The sequence below is a fragment of the Schistocerca serialis genome, unplaced genomic scaffold, assembly GCF_023864345.2.
Source record: "Schistocerca serialis cubense isolate TAMUIC-IGC-003099 unplaced genomic scaffold, iqSchSeri2.2 HiC_scaffold_1457, whole genome shotgun sequence".
Lineage (NCBI taxonomy): Eukaryota > Metazoa > Arthropoda > Insecta > Orthoptera > Acrididae > Schistocerca > Schistocerca serialis.
Genome location: NW_026047688.1, coordinates 1 through 15,741, shown reverse-complemented (window position 1 = coordinate 15,741; position 15,741 = coordinate 1). Strand labels below are relative to the sequence as shown.

Sequence of the window (15,741 nt, the reverse complement as noted above, 5' to 3'; positions counted from 1 at the left end):
GTTCTAGTATACGGATATTCTTATGATAACTTACTTCCTTATCTGTTGTAACCCTTTGCGACCACCTTAGTTTCTTAATTAGTCGGCTTACTACCAATGAAAACCCTGCAAGTTCGATTGCCTGAAGCGGTCAAGATTGATAACGGCAGGCATAAATAATTTTTCCGCTGAGAGAGCACAAGCCCACTGTCCTACTTTCCTCTCATTTAAATGGAGTTACTCCCTACCCAACAAGTAGCTATCAGGGAGGTACAAAGAGAGAATTAAACGATTACAACTCGTTTCATGTCTGGTGCACGATAGATAGATGATCGATAGATGATCCAGCAACGAGAATAAAATAATAAATTTAAAGAATATAGTGATTTGAACAAATAGAGTTGTTTAGCAGACAGGTGCGATAGCTGAAAATGCAGTGTTTCCTCAGTCCTACTACAGTTCATAGTATTAACACTTCTAAGGATAATATTAACAGTGTATTTAGTACAATTAAGTGTTCAGTTACAAATGGAAATATTATTCGTCAAAGAAAATTAGTAAATACGAACAGTATCATGCCAGGATCACAGATGAGAAATGTAGAACACTACACAAGTTACAGTACTGACAAAACATTAGCTTGTCTGTAGCCGTTAAGTTGCAGAAACCATTCGCCATTTTTAAAAAGCCTTAGACTAGGTCTGAAAAAAACTACATGTACAGAATTTTAGAGCGTTTATAGAAGATAAGAAGGAACACATTTTTATATGAGGCACGTGTCGCACACGTATGAAGGTCTTATCTGCACTGGCGTTCAGAGGCAGAGTTCAAAGTGCTGTGGGATGGGCACTGTTTTAGAGGTGTTGCGTGCCTCCTACGGGAGGGAGTTGTTGAGTGTACCAGACACTGGCAGACACCCCAGGTGAGGTGGTTGCCTGTTAGGCTGAGGCTGCAAACATTATTTGTGAGACACCCACTTGTTTCGAGTGTGTTACACAACCATTAGCAGCCAGCTGGCACTTGAGTAACGTCTCTAAAACATCACACAGCCTCTGTACATCGCTGGCGTCGAAACCTTCACGGGCCACGAGCAGGTGGAGGGTACACCTGCGACATCTGTCTCACATAAAATTTGTTCTTTTTAATCTCCTCTAAACAATCCAAAATTTTGTGTACGTAGTCTTTTTTTAGTCCCTGCATAATGAAGAAGTCAATAATATATCGAAATGAAGTAGTTAGCTTGTCATAGATCCAGACGGAGAGTTGCCGAGGAATCTAAAAACTGACTTTGGAAAGAGCACCAGAGATTATCTTGCGTGGCGTGGAAAATCACGCAATATCTAAAACTACAAATCAGAAAATCTCATTCCTCGAACAACTGAACAGTGTTCAGCGCATAACCGTGAAGTGGCCGGGTCCCAGTATTAAACTTACCTACAATCTTGACATCATCTCCGTAGGATGAACCGACGCTCTCAGCTGTATGGTACCAGTAGAAACGATGGAAGGCGTACAGTTCGTGAGCGAGGCTGAACATTTGCGACGCCTCTGGCTGCCGCTCCTTGCACAGCGCACTGTAGTCGTCGTCAAAGGAGGGGCTCCACGGCTGATAGCGCAGCAGGCGTTCACTCAACAGCGGCCGCCTGTAGCACACAAGCTGCCAGGTTAAAAGTTGAAAACCTAGCATGTATAGTTTATGCAAGAACGTACAAGTATCCAAAAATGTGTGTGAAATCTTACGGGACTTAACTGCTAAGGTCATCAGTCCCTAAGCTTACACACTACTTAATCTACATTATCCTAAGGACACACACACACACACACACACGCACACACACACACACACACACACATGCCCGAGGGAAGGCTCGCACCTCCGCCGGGACCAGCCGCGCACCCCATGACTGCAGCGCCTGAGACCGCTCGGCTAATCCCGCGCGGCTAAAAGTATCCAGAGCGGATTTCCACTCAGCAGTGCATTAGAAACTTCCTGGCAGATGAGTACTGTGTGCCAGACTGGGACACAAACCTGGATCTTTTTCATTCTTTAAAGGATGCATAGTAACAAAGCAAACAATCGCAAATCTTCTTAGCATTTTAGCGCATCGAGATTTCATCTTTAGATTTCAGAGCACTTGAGTGAGATACCAATTGTAACTATTTCTTGCAGATCATCCACTCCGTTCTGTGCTGCTATATCGTTTTAACAGGTTTCAGGCACATCAAACAGCAGAACTCCAGCGCTTCCTGCAGAATACCTCTTTTCTTTAAAGAAGAATTTCGTATGCATTGCAAGAGAGTGAACATGTGATATTTATGTTAAGGATATGAATGACTTGTTCGAATTTGTTATAGATGATTTTAGACGCTGACATGTAGACATGTCTGTCATTAGCTGAAGCAAAATCTTCCACATTACCACTTGAAAATGGCTCATAAGGTCGAAACTGCAATTGTAAAACAATTTCTAAAGTCAATGGCGAATATGACGTCCTTAAAAAAATAGACTTAGAGCTGGGCAGGCAGGAACCGAGAGCCGCCGTCACAGCCTTACTTCCGCCAGTAGCTCAGCCGCTGCCTTCCAGCCGTCACAGAAGCTCCCCTGCACGGCTGGCGGGACCAGCGCTCCCGGAAGGATGGGCACTGCAGTGACCAGAGGCCTCGGGAGTTGCTTCCTGGGCGAATCCTCACTCTGCAGTGGAGAGTGCGGCCACTTGAAACGTCGGGGATCCGACACACGGCTCTGACCTGCCAGGGAGTTTCCTATCTGCTTTAGGTGATGTGGCATCTGCGATAATTTTCCGTAAAGACTGTATGACAGCTGAAAGCAGAACTCCCACAGGAAGAAGAGCTCTATGGACAAACGTGAATGTACCGTCGAGCAGGTCCACTTATTCAGTCCCTTTCAGCCAATCCAACGGCTAAGGACAGCGCGATACGATGACTTACACTATTTCAAATCCGTCTTTGCAAATACCAAACATGTGTTTTCATTTCACAATAGGTCTTTCGTTTTACTCATTATACCCTTATCAGCTGTGGCATTTTTACAATGTTTCCGCTTACATCCGGCAGTGTGCATCCCACCATCTCACACTGCTATGCTTGACGTGCAGAAGTACATGTCTGCTGACGTAAAACTTGACAAAATGACGCTTCACTATTGCATAAAAATGTTTGTTTACTTGGCTCTCAAGCATTCGCTCCGTCTCGCTTCGTGATTGGTTGGTGCGGGTGTCTAGTTTGGCAGTGAAAATTATCATACAGAAATTGTTGGCCGTAAAACTCTGTCCTAAGGTCAGTGTTCGGTACATCGATTCGATGCATATGTGTCAGGTACATATTATGATGAGAATGGAGCCCTCAGAATCGGGTATGAGACAATTTTTTCCTGATTAATCTACGACTACATTCCCTATAGCCCATCAACGATGGAAAGTTTCCATACAATGCAGAACAATCCGTACTCCGTGTACTCCTTGTAGTATGGTCCTTGGTTATCACTTTTAATTGACAACGTCATTGCCAATTAAAGCATGAAGCTGCATCATAATGAGTTCCGTGTGATGTCTGGGTCCTCAGTTTGACCGGAAAGCTGTCCCTCCCATAAGACATGTGGTGCCATGGTGCTAAGGCTCACAAATCATTTCCACGCCACGTACACCAGCACGCTGTTCTGCTTGGAGCTACAGTACCACACCTGCAACACTGACAAGCTGGGACTCAGAACCCGTGGCGTGATGAAAATCATCATTTCTACGCCCCAGATGCAGGATGTACGTGCATACTGACAATGATCTGAATAAACATTATACGGAGATTTGGTTGTGGAAGAATTTCGGGAAAGGGCTGTTTTAACGTAATGGAGCCGTTCATTCCATAAGGCAACGAAAGAACGGATTTAAATGCAGCAAGGTAGTGAACAAACAATATCCAGTGAAACAAGCTGTAAAGAAAATCTCGAAACTTCTGGACAGTTGCGAATGTACTACACAGCTATAATGATACAACACTGACTGCCATATTCAGTTTAGGAGCAAGTGCGTTGCAACGCAAATTGGCAAATCAACAGAGGACGAAATAAATGCTCGCCACATGGAGCTGGAGTGTCGACAAGCGGGGCAGACCGCTGCCACGGAAGGCAATCGTCGTCAATTAGGGTACAGAGGCAGGGTCTGTGTGCTATAGGCGGCTTTGGCCTGTAGTGCTGGAGCCATTACTGAACGTACCATGCGAGTCCAGTAACGAAGTGGATTGACGGAATTTAGAAATGACCGACTGTAAATGGCGATACGTGAACTACAGAAGAGACACGAAATGGTGCGCTGCCTGGACTAGGAGGGCGCTACCTAAGCTGCACCACTGCCGCTGTGGCCCCTCATGCGTCTTTGGTTCTCGCCTTTGTACTGACATCCAACAGAAGGTAAACACGCTGGGTCGTATGAATAAACAAGACGACGTTCTCTGGAGAAGATTCTCCGAGCAAAAGAACATTCTCAGGGAAAGTTCTTACGAGCAAAACATTCGAAGCCATAATCTCTGACGAGAGTGTTCCTTTTTCTCACTACCTCTGCTCCCTGCTGAGTTCTCGGTGTGTGTGGTCTGCCGTGTCCGGCACAGAAGGCACGCGCAGTGTCACGTGTCATTCAGCTCGCTCAAACGGGCGACATGTCTGGAACCGGCACCACTGTGTTCAGGCAGAGTTGCACTACGTTTCATTTTGTTTATTTTATGTGCGGCAACAAATTATGAAGACAATTACGTACAGCTTATGAAAATGCATTTTCTTGAGGTTACCGAATTTACAACATGCGGAAAACTTTTCAGTTATAGAAGTTAGGCGAACATTATGCGAACGAAATCTTAAGATTACATGACTTTTTATCTACTCCAAGCTGGAACTCTGTCAGAGTTCACTAACACGAGATAATTTTGGTTAAATACGGCCCACAACTGTCTGCTCGCTTGGAAAGCACGTAAGCGCCCCACCATGCGTTCCTTACGAGTAACAGGTAGCTAGGTTTGCGATAAACCAGTTATTAATTTTTCTGGTAACCCTACTTATTTCTAACATCACACTATATAAGACTTATGCTGTGAGAATACATGATGGTGAACGTCTGGAAAAGTCAGCGACACGGTTGTTTGGTGTAGGCCTACAGCTAAATGTTCTCGTACGTCAGTCTGAAAACTTGGGTCTACTAAATAGCAATAAAAATGTTTCAATTTTCACTTCTTTTGAGAGGTCGTCCGTAGATGATGTTCTTATTGTCAAAGCGATATAAACTTCTACAGCTCCTCAATTCAGCACTTCGTTGGGCTATATATTTCTTTTTTTGCCTCCCAAGCAATATGAATTCTGCCATCATTGCCAAAATGTAGGTAAAACTTAGCAGAACATACTCAGCCCGAAGACTGCTACAGTTCTCGCTTCAATATTTTCCGGTTGTGAGAAGCTCCTCTAGTTTTGTTAACACGAAAGCGGAGAACGTTCTTTGTTTTGAGCAACATCCCTCACCCTTTTACTCGCGATGAGCACATTCTCGGCTGGAGTATATTCTCTGACTCGCTTTACTCATGTTAACCTCAAAATGTCCTCCCAAAATTTCCAGTACGAAGTATATCCTCCGTTTTACTGACACGCCCCACTACACTTCGCCAGCACCTCAGCTCTCACCTGGACTCTCCCAGTGGTTCTTCGCCGACAATCTCCCACCCTTCGTCGTCGTCTTCACTGCTTCACCACTCACAGAGAGCCGTAGTCTGGCAGCCCCTTCGCCACTGCCTGCGTCAAATGCTCCACCACCGTCGCCGCCACCTGCGCCACCGTCGACTCCCTCTCCAGCAGCCTCTGCCGCTGGCTCTGTCGCCAACACCGTCGCCAGCCCCAAACCGCGGCCCGCCCCAACGCCCGCACCACTGCCGGAGCCAGAAGTTCCAACCACATCCAGATTCGTCACCGCCGTCATAAACTCCTGTCAATGTCCTTATCTACACACAACTGGGGCCATCTATTACACCACAACCCTCATGCATGCAGTCATAAGACCAAACAGATGAAATAGAATAGATAAAACCTCACGATTTCAAATGAAACAAAGACAAAAATGATTTCACTAAATTTACGGACATGAAACCAATAATTCCTCTCAACTATCGTCCTTTGTATCTACACCTACATACATAATCCGCAAGCCACGGTGCGGTGCGTGGCGGAGGGTACCCTGTTCCACAACTAGTCGTTTCCTTTCCTGTTCCGCTCGCTGACAGAGCGAGGGACAGACGCCTGTCTATATGCCTCCTTAGGAGCCGTAATTCCTCGTATCTTGTCTTCGTGGTCCCTACCAGAAATGTATGCTCGCGTCATTAGGATCGTTCTGCAGCCAGGTTCAAGTGCCGATTCTCTAAACTTCCTCAGTTGTTTTGTTCGAAATGAGTGTCTTCTTCCCTCCAACAATTCCCTGCTGAGCTCCTGAAGCATATACGTAACACTTGCATGCTGATCGAAACTCCGGTAAGAAATCTACCTGCTCCCCTGAATTGTTTCAATGTCTTCTTTCTATCCGACCTGGAGCAGATCCCAAACACTCGAGCAATGCTGAACAAGAAGTCGCTCTGGCGTCCTACACGGGGTCTCCCTTACATACGAACCACACTTTCACAAAACTCTCCCAATAAACCCAAATCGACCGTTCGCCTTTCCTACCAGAATCCTCACACGTTTATTCAATTTCATCTCGCTTCGCAACATTACGCCCAGATATTTAAACGAAGTGACTGTGGTAAGCAGGACACTTGGAGTGCCGTATCCGGATATTGCGGGTTCGTTTTTGCTGCTCATCCGCTTTCGTCTACAGCAAGAGCCACCTGCCATTCATCACACCAACTAGAAATTTTGTCATCTTGTGTCAACTTGCAGTCACTCAACTTATTCCATATGCTCGTTCTTGCGTTATCACCCCGCAATGGGACACCGTGACAAATGCTTTCGAGAAATCTAGAAATATGGAATCTGCCTGTTGCCCTTCATCCATAGCTCTCAGTGCATCATGCGAGAAAAGGAAAGGGTGAGTTTCACAGAAGCTATGCTTACCAAAACCGTGTTGATTTGTGCACATAAGCTCCTTAGTCTGAAGAAAGTTGATTATGTTCGAACTGAGAATATGTTCAAGCATTCTGCAGCAAACAAGTGTTAGGGATATTGGTCTGTAATTTTGTGGGTCCGTTCTTTTACCTTTATTATACGCGCGAGTGACTTGCACTTTTTTCCATTCGCTTGGTTCTTAGAGCTGATCGCAAGATTCGCGGTAAATGCAAGCTAAGTAAGGTGGCAGTACCGTACACAACTCTTTGTAAAACCAAACTGGCATTCCATCTAGGCATTGCCACTTATTTATTTTCAGCTGTTTCTCTACGCCAGGGGTACTCATTACTATGATTTCCAAACGGGACTCTGTGCGACGGTCAAGCGACGGCACGTTTGTACCATTCTCCTGCGTGAACGATTCCTTAAACGAGGAATTTTTAACTTCGGCCTTCCTTTTGGAATATTCTAGCGCCAAAGCAGACTGGTCAACGTGTGACTGAATAGAAGCGTTAGATCCGCTTAACGATTTTGCAGAGGACCAAAACTTTTTCCGGTTCTCCGGTGGTACCTGTTGTATGATTTGCGCACAGATCTTTTCACAGACGCACGAATCTCTACAAACCTTGCTGTCCTCATTTGCGCGTTCTCTTTTGAACCGAGAATGTAACAGCCTTTCGTTCCTCAGCATTTTCCGAATTTTGTTATTAAAGCACGATGAGTCTTTTCCGCCCGTACTCCACTTAGTAGGCGCATACTTTTCCGGATCACGATTTACAGTCTCTTTAAACTTTAGCCATAATTCCTCTATGGCCATAATTCTGGAATTAAATGATTGTATTTTATTGTCTAAGTGAGACGCTGACAACTGCATATCAACTCTCCTAGCGTTCTCGACTGATTTACTGACTTTCGTAACCATAGTCGCTATGATGACATCATGTTCACTAATCCCCATCTCTATGCTGACGCCATCGATAAGGTCCTGCCTGTTTGTGCTGGCTGACGAACTAGCTGCTCAACACAGTTTTCGGAAAATGTGTTCAAAAGTCCTTCACAAGACTGTCTGTCTGCACGAGCTGCAGTGAATCCCAGTCTATGCTCGGTAGGTTAAGGTCACCGCCAGCTAGTGTCGCGTGATCTGGATATTTATGCAATGCTGATTCTTTGAATGGCTCCACATCTGTCCCAGCGGAGTCGGGCGGGTGGTAAAAACATCCAACAACTGATATGGTTTCACCTAGTCCTGTTATGTGCGACCACGTAATTTCACTATTGCACTCAAATTCAACTTCAGTAAAGAGAATATTTTTTGTCAACTGCAATAAACACTTCCCCTCCTACGGCGTCGAATATGTCTTTCCGATAAACATTCCAAGACTCGCTAAATATCTCAGAGTTTTTTTTACTTTGGGTCTTAGCCAGATCTCAATTCAAGAATAATTTGAGGCTGAGAGCGTTCATGGAGGAGAGCAAATTTGGGAACTATGTTACAAATACTTCGACAGTTGGCTGATAAAAGTTTCAGAGTCGAACTGACTTTACTCTGAAAGCTATCTGGTTTCCCTAAATGTGTACCAACTGGCTAGTGTTTATGAGAGTACCTCAAACTAATGGCTAGCCTGAAACCCCCCCCCCCCCCCCCCCACGTGCACTCCACAAGTTCTCTGCTATCCGATTAGCTGCTTCCTTTGTGTAGTGCACCCCTGTCTTGAAATCTACCCATCTCCGATTTTCAGTTCACCTTCCCAACCACTGTTACCTTCATTCCCACTGCCTGACCCAATGTCGATAGTTTTATCCCGTCACACTATCTGCATGTCTCCGTACACAGTGAACCGGTAACCCACTCACAGTTCTGATGACAGATGTGGAGTAGCAAACCAAAAATCCCCACTCAATAAACATCGTGGAGTAACAATACCGTTCCTCGAAAACAGCTCCAGTTGGGTACAAATCATGTTCAATCATCCTGCATAATACTTTATCGTGAGTGTGTATTTTACCACCCTGGCCGTGATCTGTCCTACTGTGTCTCTGTCATCATCCTATAGCACGTAATTTCGTTCCTCACACTTACCACTGCCTCTCCACAGCTGTTTACCCACATCAGTTCCCACGATGAACTTAACTGTAGATGTCGGTTGATCACCTTCGTTTCAAAAGACCTAGTCCATTTCCCAGACACACTCATCGTAAAGTAGCTCCCCTACCGACATCTTCAGATACAACTGCAGAAGTCTTTCATCCAATTGATAGCAATCACGACTGAGTCTAATTGTCCATCCTAATCCATGTTCTCCACCTCCATAGCTATTCCACAATAAGCCACCTGAAAGAGTCCAACAACACCGCCACAAGAGCTGGGGTGCCTGCTGGGAGCTTGCCCATTCCCACACAGGAAGCCACCTGGTCACCCTCCATAGTGCCAACGTATCTCCTACAACACTCCATTCCACGGCCCCATATGTCAAACACTCGAGACACTATTCCGCTTTCCTCCCGCTCACAATCTCCACTATTTACGCTCTATACTACGGACTGATTTAAACACACCAACCACAGGACAAAATATAAGAACGATGGCTATCCGCTTCCTGCCCTCTGCTGACGTCTTCCCATCTTCCCTCATCGCTGCTTAGATTTTTCCTCCATGTATTGAGATGAACATGACTTGTGGCCTCTTTCCCTCACCGACTGGATGCCATTATCTGGACTAGAGTCGCAACTAGACGGTATTACCGTAATTTCTCCCGAAGTGTTTTTTTTTTTTTTTTGTCCCGAATAAGACGAGAACACGCTCACTTTTCGTGTCAGGTTCCACATCATTGTTTGCACAAATTATGAAAACTTCGGAAGTGTCTGTAACCATCAATGCTTTCTCTAGTAAATGCAGTAGCATCGTTTTTTGTGTCAGTTTTCTCCGCTGGTCTGTTACGTAATACGTGGCACATTTTAAGACACAATACGAATCAAAAAATCGAAGGCTAAGCGGAGTCAAAAAACTGCGTAAATCACGAGTTTCTGTAACCATGTCCTTCACTACTGTCTATTAATGCTAGTTCTTTACTGCATTTTGAATTAAATGATCCCTCTGTTTTCTATAACTTTAATGAATACTTTAATGGATAAAAGTGAGATAAACTCCAATAAACCATAGTGAGTACGACAGACATTTGAGTGTACACTGGCTTATACCTGATTGTCAAGTTCCCTGGCCCGTCCTTGTCTTCTTCCACCTCGTAGTGCTCCACCTGTTTGCTGGAGAATTGCAAGTCCTGTACCCATCCGGTTAATTGCGTGCGCAGCATGTCTTTCACACGTTCCATGTCCTTAATCCAACCGTGGAGTTGCTGATCACTTGCGTGGTTACCCTGAGACACACAGAAAATAGTTCAAATTACTTTCGTAACATCCACAAGCAGCAGCCTGTCTTAGTATACAGTTACGTGTAGCACTATTACATGACACTGAAATTACTGCCAGCGCATGACTGTAGTACATTCAGTTTTGTACAGGCATAAAAACATTAATGCACAGCAGATGCCTAGTGGGGTTTTGTTAAATAAATACATTTCTCAAACTGTGACATCCGATAAGAGAGGTGCAGATATTTCTTGGTATTTGACATTACAGACGTCTGAATGTATGAATGTATACTCCCTTGACGATGTATCCAACTGAAATGTTCTGGAGCTGCCAGCAGCGTCGAGTTCCTACGTGTAAAGCCACATGGCGTGGCTGGAACTCTGAGGAGATTCTATTCAAACTTTTGAACGATTTTCGAAAATAGAATGGCCACACTGTTGACAAATACGTCAAAATCCCACTCGTTAGCAACGCTGTGAGAAACCTGAACACATGTTATGACCGTCTACAAACGCAACGATAGACATCAGCCGCTCCATATCTGAAACATTGTCTGAGTTAATTGTGCACACACGAAATGTCAGTTTGACTCAAAATGTTGTAGCGTTTGTCTGTCGTCTGGCTGATCGCTTTTGCCGAAAATTTGCGTTTGTAGCTCGTCATCTAACACGAAGTCGTCTGTATCTGAACACGTCTCGAATATTGCAGATTTGAAGGAATGTATTGACTGTCCGAGTGTTAAGATCATTTTTTCTGGACCATTTTGGGGTACGAAGTTCACATTTGTGTCACGTATTAACGTCTATGTTCCTTTGGCGTTGTACAAATTGTAGGCTTCTAAGTCACTGCAATAAAGATATGGCCATTTAAATTACATATTTTCATACTTGAAAAATCATTCACAAAAATCTATAAGGTGCTCCCTGTTGATTTAGAATCATGACATTTAGGAAGAAGCCAGATTTCACAGTGCAAATAAAGGAAAAAAATCTTAAAATCCATAATTGGTAACTATATAACTCTAGAAAATACTTTTCGTATTATTTTTTATCAGTTTGTCTATTTGTCTGTCCATCTGTTGGGAATCTTTTTCTCTGGATCAGTTCTGGGTATCATGTTCAAATTATATCACATACAAAGGTATACGGATCCTTTGCGGCGTAAAAATTGTAAGCTTATAACTGACTCCAGTCAACAGATTCGGACGGCCGTTTATGTCTCGTGTTTTGATAATCGAAAACTCACTCATCGAAACTTGGAATCGTGAGATTTGGCAACAACTAAGTTTTCCGGTACAAGTAAAGCAAAAAATCTGAAACTTGTTAACTTGTAATTATATCACATAAAAATGTCGTTTTCGATTTGGACATACATTGTATTCATCACCTGTTGAAAGTATAACATACGAACATTACTGCATCCAAACATAAAATATATGTTGTATTCATGATTTAGTACGTAAACAGAAATGTGTTATTAAATCTTCTCTCCCTACATATGTAAACTAAAGTCCTCTGCTTGCTTGTTCATGTTTGTTTGGGCTGGGCTGAGGAAATAACGTAGAATTTCTGGACCGATCTTGGTATTGCTGGGAGCAGTATCTTGCCAGTAAAGTTACAGAGTCTCGATAACAGGCAAAAATCACTGGGAATCTCGATTCCCTGGATGGGGAGTTTGTACAGAACCCTTAGTGCGTGAGTCCCTCTCGCACTTGCCCATTCTGTTTTCCTTTCTTCTATCTACCCTAGCATCACCCAGTATATTGTTCTGGAAGGTGAGTGCTCACCACAGACATGGGTGCTGTCAGGAGTGTCTGAGGGAAGTGGGACAGAACTGCTCTTGTTCTCTGTACGTGGAGTCTCCAATCCTTTTGGGTCACACTGAAACAGGTGACAGTGATTGCACAATAAATTAAATTGAGATAGGGAACCAATACTCGAAAGTGCATATTTATTGTGTTAAGGACATACACAGCATACACCACCGAACAACAATGCAGCTCACAGCAATTCTTCAAAGCAACGACTGTCAGTCTGAATGAATGCATGTATTGCAATGATGCCTGCAGCTCTTCACACTCTGGCAAAGATCTCGGGTGTCCGTTGTGCACTCGAACAGTAGCAGCTGATAAACAGTGTAGACACCTGACCACCAAACGGACCTACTGTGCACAACTAAGCTCGTAGCACTCAAGCACCGCAGTGGCGCATTAACCTGTGCCGCAAGCACACCACTGACCCTGCTGTCAGCTGTCCATTGCATCAGATAGCTTGTGTCGTGTTCATGGTGAGGTGTGTTGCTCTGTACAGTGCACAATGAGTAATCACAGATGAAATGTGCAAGCACTGCGACGAACGGACTTTGAGCCCTATGTCTGCTTGTGGCAATCCAGTATCGTTCACTCCGCTGTACTGTCCAACTTCATACAGTTTGTATTGTTTGTGGATGAGGCCTCATTCATCCGCGATGTTGTTTTCAAAAGCCAAACAGGCAGATCTAGAATGAGGACAACACCCACGCCACCCATATCGGAGGCCAACAGCAAAGATTCTCTGTCAAGGTATTTTAGGTCATTATCCAAGATCATTCCACTTTGATGTTAATGTCTGCAAGCACCAAGCACCTGAAGAATACTCACACTCATTGTAGGACTGGAAAGGGGGGGGGGTCCTCTCTGATGGCCATTGCGATCGCTGGATCTTACAACCCTCGACTTCATTCTCTGCGGTTATGCCAAGATGTAGGTGTACGAAACACCTGTAGATACAGCTGAAGACCTGCTTGCCAGGGTCCAAGCTGCCCGCCTCCTGGTACAACATTGTTGCTCACGGGCGAGGCCTCCACGACGAGTGCGGCCGCTTCATGTTTACAGATGATTGAAGATGTAGCTGTTGTCACACGCGTCGACTCAGTCTGTGTTTCGACAAGTTTCTACACAGTTGTCACTTCTGCCCAGCTGCTCAGAACAACGAAGTGTGACATGTCTTGGAAGACAGTAGCGTGATTGACTCGATTCCACTATCGCAGTAGCCGCCACGATACAGGAATGACCTGTGAGGATATGTTGACGTCACTCCGAAACTGTGATCACAGAGAGAGCGTCATGCACGTCAAAGGTCGTGAGGTGGTGGCCAGAATGTGGGATATTTTCAAGAACACTGCCATCCTGAATTTGGAATCATTCAACTGTATGTCAGTCCGACACCTTAAGCAAGTGTACGGTGCTGGAGATGAAAATGGATGTACTTGTGTTGCAGATATGTGCAAATATTACTTTCTTAATAAAAATTTTGTACTTGTTTATTTACCAGGTGACATCTACACTCTTTTTGGAGAACTGTCGAGATGATTTCCCAAGTTTCTGCAATGTGTCGCTCAAAAGTAGCCGATCAGCAGCTACTTGCAACCAGCATATTCCATTTCGTGCGTTTCTGTCACAGCACAATCCCACTCGTTTAATATGTGGAAGTTCTTCTTCTTACGAGAAATAAACCCGTTTGTGCTGCCTGGCGTCCACGCATGGTAAGTAGTGAGAGTAGTAGCAAGTTGAGAGAGGCATGTTCAAATGTGTACCAACACGCTGGGCACTGTCGCAATGCGCTATGTGTAAGTAATGTTAGTGGCGAGAGAAGAAGCGTGATGGATTGCGACTTGAATTGCTGATCAGCGCACGCTGCGTGGCCGAAGGGGTTTGTAAACAGCCCTGCGGAGGGCGACCCGAGTCTTTCTCCCTCTCCGACTGCCAGCCAGCCCTGATATCGGAGTCAAGCGCTCGTGCGGTATGCGTGACGACGATGGTGACTGCAGTCATGGCCACGCACGTTGGACAACAATGATGACACCGCACTGCTGTCACTGTTTACCGACGACGCTGTGATGTCATTCACCGTGGTCACCTTGGCTGAGGATGAAAGCAAGTATACGTATTTTCTATAGTGTTTTTGTTTATACACTACTGGCCATTAAAATAGCTACACCACGAAGATGGCGCGCTACAGACGCGAAATTTAACCGACAGGAAGAGGATGCTGTGATATGCAAATGATTACCTTTTCAGAGCATTCACACAATGTTGGCGCCAGTGGCGACACCTACTACGTGCCGACACGAGGAAAGTTTCCAACCGACTTCTCATACACAAACAGTTGACCGGCGTTGCCTGGTGAAACGTTGTTGTGATGCCTCGTGTAAGGAGGAGAAATGCGTACCATCATATTTCCGACTTTGATAAAGGTCTGATTGTTGCCTATCGCGATTCTGCTTTATCGTATCACGACATAGGTCGAGATCCAATGACTGTTAGCAGAATATGGAATCGGTGGGTTCAGGAGGGTAATACGGAACGCCGTGCTGGATCCCAACGGCCTAATATGACTAGCAGTCGAGATGACAAGAATCTTACCTGCATGGCTCTAACGGATCGTGCAGCCACGTCTCGATCCCTGAGTCAACAGATGGTGACATTTTCAAGAGAACAATCATCTGCACGAACAGTTCTACGACGTTTGCAGCAGCATGGACTATCAGCTCGGAGACCGTGACTGCAGTTACCCTTAACGCTGCATCACAGACAGCAGCGCCTGCGATGGTGTACTCAATGACGAACCTGGGTGCACGAATGGCAAAACTTAATTTTTTTCGGATGAATCCAGGTTCTCTTTACAGCATCATGATGGTCGCATCCGTGTTTGGCGACGTCACGGTGAACGTACATTCGAAGCCTGTATTCGTCATCGCCACACTGGCGTATCACCCGGCGTGATGGTGTGGGGTGCCATTGGTTACACGTCTCGGTCACCTCTTGTTCGCATTGACGGCACTTTGAACAGTGGACGTTGCATTTCAGATGTCTTACGACCCGTGGCTCTAGCCTTCATTCGGTCCCTGCGAAATCCTACATTTCAGCAGGATAATGCACGAGCGCATGTTGCAGGTCCTGTACGGGCCTTTCTGGATACAGAAATGTTCGACTGCTGCCCTGGCCAGCACATTCTCCAGATCTCTCGCCAATTGAAAACGTCAGGTCAATGGTGGCCGAGCAACTGGCTCGTCACAATACGCCAGTCACTACTCTTAATGAGTGTGGTATCGTGTTGAAGCTGCATGGGCAGCTGTACCTGCTACCGCATCTAAGCTCGGTTTGACTCAATGCGAAGACGTATCAAGGCCGTTATTACGGCCAGAGGTGGTTGTTCTGGGTACTCATTTCTCAGGATCTATGCACCCAAATTGCGTGAAAATGTAATCACATATCAGTTCTAGAATAATATATTTGTCCAATGATTACGCGTTTATCATCTGCATTTCTT

The 15,741-nt window shown here is 45.1% G+C and overlaps 1 protein-coding gene across 1 annotated transcript; it reads right to left on the bottom strand.

The window, feature by feature from the left end:
- Positions 1 to 1,413: 1,413 nt before the first annotated feature.
- Positions 1,414 to 10,437, bottom strand: LOC126443332 (uncharacterized; the record flags this gene model as incomplete). The annotated part of the gene is made up of 2 exons (XM_050090926.1): positions 1,414 to 1,622; positions 10,262 to 10,437. Coding segments are annotated over 2 exons (385 nt in total), but the record flags the coding sequence as incomplete, so codon positions are not given.
- Positions 10,438 to 15,741: the final 5,304 nt, after the last annotated feature.